The following is a 3,989-nucleotide window of genomic DNA, read 5'->3' on the forward strand; positions in this document are numbered from 1 at the left end:
GACTCGGGGAGCATGGGTCACACATTGTCTCTGTGCTTTCACAGGTGACCGAGTTTAGGCTGTAGGGTGGAGCTGGGTGGAGTCTGGCTTTCTCGGGCCGTTCCCTCGGCCCTGTGTCCATTACAGCTCCCTCCGGCAACGTCAGGGGTGTTGGAGGTTTAGGGAACAGGAGTGGGGAAAGAGGAGACTGACTTGGACAGCCGCATTGGCCACTGCATCCTCTCCTCACCCCACACAGCGCCTGCCCATCGCCCCGCCCATCTCCGGGAGACTTGCCTCAGAATCCTGCTTCGTGCAGCTCCAACTGGCTCAGCTCCTACCCACTTGGTTTTGGGGAGTCACCTTTATGTGTGACTACCTGCATCTTCCTTGTAGAGCCAGGGTGGGGTGGGATTTTTGCAGTGAGGGAAGAGGAAATACAAGAGGACATCCCCATGCACACCTCGTGTGGCTTGTTTCCTGCATCATGTGCAGTGGGTAGGAATTGATATTCCAAGAAATAGAACTGCAGATCTCAATGTGTGCACAGAAGATACAAAGGAAGTGAGACCAGAAAGGGCCAGGTTTTGTTCCCACCCACAGAACCATTTTCTGTGTTCATTTCTCCTTTAGAGCCACGGTGAACGCTTGGAGCACTGTTCTCTGGCCTTCAAATCAGTGGTGTGCCCACCATCCCCGATTTATTGAGAAGAGGAGCAGGCTCTGGAACCGTGGCCAAGGGGAATCCCCGTGTGACAAGATTTCCCACAGACCTTGCCCTGCCATGGGGTCCCAGTGTTCTCAATACACTCCCACCAAAATAAAATTTGTGGTTTTCAATGTGGGATTTGAACTCAGAACCTTGAATTTGCTAGGCGGGCACTCTCCCATGTGAGCCACACCCCAGTCCTTTCCCAATAGTCCAGGACCAGAGAGCGGCAGACACTTCTCTACCTACTGTTTCCTTTTCCTTCTCCCCACGGATGGAGGTGGCTAACTCGACACGGGTCCAGTACTTCGTCCTCCTGGGCCTCTCCACCAGGCCAGGCGTCAGAGCCTCCCTGTTCTTTGTCTTCCTCACCCTATATCTGCTGACGCTGCTGGAGAACGCGCTCATCATCTACCTGGTCAGCACCCACAGCGAGCTCCGCAAGCCCATGTACTTCTTCCTGGCCAACCTCAGCTGCCTGGAGATGAGCTACGTGTCTGTCACCATGCCCACACTGCTGCTGGGGCTGTGGGCTGGGCCCTACCACATCCCCTTCACTGCCTGCATGACCCAGCTCTTCTTCTTCATCATCCTCGTCGGAACGGAGTGCTTGCTCCTGGCATCCATGGCCTACGACCGCTATGTGGCCATCTGCCGGCCCCTACACTACCCCTTGCTCATGCGGCCCCAGGTCTGCATGGCCTTGGCCACGGCCTCCTGGCTGGGGGCGCTGGTGGTCTCCGTGGCCAAGACCACCTGCATCGCCAGCTTGTCCTACTGCGGCCCTAACATCATCAATCAATTCTTCTGCGACGTCTCCCCTCTGCTCAACCTGTCCCGCACCCACGTGGCACTCACAGAGCTGGTGGACTTCATCTCTGCCATTGTCATCCTCTGTGGAACTCTTCTGTTGACCTTGGCCTCCTACATGGCCATTGGCAGGGCAGTGCTGCGCATGCCGTCGGCCGCTGCCCGGCGCAAGGCCTTCTCCACCTGCGCCTCGCACCTGGTGGTAGTGGGCATCTTCTACTCGGCCACCCTCTTCATCTACTGCCGGCCCAGCCGCATAAAGTCCATGGACCTGAACAAGATGCTGTCGGTGATCTACACGGTGGCCACGCCCATGTGCAACCCCATCATCTACTGTCTGCGCAACAAGGAGGTGCATGACGCCGTGCGCAAGACCCTGGGCTGGTCCTGATCCCGCCCAGGCCCAAGCCCCAGCGCCCCCAAACACACAACATCAGCTGCAGAGAAAACTTTCCATTCCCTCATTACCTCCGACCCAGCCAGAGGCAAGAGTACAAATCCCTAAGGTTGCAGCTGGTGACCCACGTGGAACTGTGTCCCACTCACGAGCCCTGCAGTGGGTTACCACACTCCCTTTGTACTAGGCGGCCGAGGTGTGTGTGTGTGTGTGTGTGTGTGTGCACAAGCGTGTGTGCATCTGTCTGTCTGTGTACCAATCCTCGTTTTAAAACCCCCAGGAGGAACACGGCTGGACACCCGTAGTTTTGTGATGTCACTGCCCACGTCCTGGGGTCACATCAAGTTGGTGCGCAGTCACATGGTTCCGTCCAGCGTTTGGGGAGCAGAGAATCACCCCGATCAGGAAAGACCTAGGTGTGTGGAAGAGGAGGGGTGGGCACACGAGAAGGGCTCTGCTCTCTTCAGGGCAGGAGGAAGGCGACCAACGCATTTCCCTTTGAGGCTGTCCAGGGTGGGGACGCTGCCCACAGTCCTAGCGGCTCAAGAGGCTGAAGCCAGAGGACCACAGACCGAGGCTAGCTCAGAGGTTGCACAGACCCTATCACAGAAAAATCTATCAAATCAAATCAATAACCAAAACACTAAACGCAAAGAGGGCTGGGGGCTCAGGAGAGCAGCACCAGCCGGGTCCCGGGAAAGGCCAGCCCTGTTCCTGTGCTGCTTGTGTCTCTTCTCTGTGTCTGTGTTGTATGGATTCCAGAAATGTGAGGTCAGTGGCCCTTGCTCTGCCATTTGTCGTCTCTGTGCCTTTGCACGTGGCGGAGGTTGAATGCACAGATCACCTTCCTTCACCCCATCTGCAGCTGCACATAGAGAACCCGCTCCAGACTTCTCATCTGGAGAAGCTGTGGAGTCCAGCCAGCCAGGCCCATCCTTCCAGGGCCCCGCAGCCTGGCTCCGCCACCACCTCCGTCATTTCACCACCCACAGCCCAACAGGCTTTGTCTTTCTGCCACAACCCACTCCAGCCTCCTGAATGCCCCAGACCCCGAGTGGGGATCACCACCCACCACGCCCAGGGCCAGGCACACACTAGCGGCCAGGACAGGGGACCTGTGAAGGGGGAAGAGGAGTCTGGGGAGGGGGGAGGGAAGGAGGGATGTAGGGAGGGAAAATGCAGTCCTTGTACTCAATGTGCTCCACCTGGAAAATAAGCAGTGTGGGGCAGTAGGGACGGAGTGGGGGGGGGGAGAGGGACTAGGGAGGGGGAGGAAGGAGATGTCACTGACCATGGAACCTCTGCACTGAATCACAACAATAAAAAGGTCCCAGCCCTTTGGGTTCCTGTAAGGATTGCTTTCTTTCTCCACTGCATCTGTTCCTACTGCCCAGGCCCTGGACACCACTATGCTCTACTCCCCTCACTAGCTGACCTATGACACTGTGTGCGAGGTCAGGGCAAGGCTGACATGGGAAAACACCTGCCTGGCAGGGCAAGGCCTGAGTTCCCAGCTCAGAAAAGCCATGCGGAGGACAGCAGATCTGTCCTTCCTGGGACTGGGCCCAGCCACAGAGCCACCTGGTGGGTCCTGAGCTGCACGCTAGTGCTTCCCAGGACAGCAGAGCTGCCTGCCCATCCTGCCCCACAATGCCCTGCTCCCGTCCACCCTAGAGGCTGCCCTCCCTCATCCCTGTCTCCTGAACCCAGACAGGAGGCCAGACAGGGCAGAGGCCTGCCTGTGGAAGCTCCTCTCTTCTACTTTCCTCCATCCCTGTTCAGAGGTCAGAGAAGAAAGAGATTCCCCCCCTTCCCCTCATCCTCCCTCTCCTGTTTCCCCCTCACCTATTTTCCCACCCCTCCTGCATTCTCTCCTCCTCCCTCCCCTCTTTCCATCCTCCTCTCTCTCCTCTTCCACCCTCCTCCTTCCCTGCAGTGCACAGGGACTTGGCTGGTCTCCTGGGCAGGACAGACCTCTGGCTTAAGCTCTGCTCTCTGTCTGCCTGTCACAGTTGGTCTTGGGCATCCCAAATCAGAGCCTGGCCAGACCAAGCTGGGTGCTGGTTCGGGACAGAGCGGCCCAGCAGGGTGGAC

At 57.8% G+C, this 3,989-nt stretch overlaps 1 protein-coding gene across 1 annotated transcript; it reads left to right on the plus strand.

Annotated features, from left to right (window-relative positions):
• The first annotated feature begins 962 nt into the window (after window positions 1-962).
• On the plus strand, window positions 963-1,889 carry LOC105999522 (olfactory receptor 5-like). The gene has a single exon (XM_013034556.1). The coding sequence runs from the start codon at window positions 963-965 to the stop codon at window positions 1,887-1,889; it is 927 nt and encodes a 308-aa protein (XP_012890010.1).
• The last annotated feature ends 2,100 nt before the right edge of the window (window positions 1,890-3,989 follow it).

Source organism: Dipodomys ordii, unplaced genomic scaffold, assembly GCF_000151885.1.
Source record: "Dipodomys ordii isolate 6190 unplaced genomic scaffold, Dord_2.0 Scaffold191, whole genome shotgun sequence".
Taxonomy (NCBI): Eukaryota; Metazoa; Chordata; class Mammalia; order Rodentia; family Heteromyidae; genus Dipodomys; species Dipodomys ordii.

Excerpts from the sequence above, each read along its gene's own strand:
- LOC105999522 (XM_013034556.1), top strand. The coding sequence starts at position 963 with ATGGAGGTGGCTAACTCGACACGGGTCCAGTACTTCGTCCTCCTGGGC.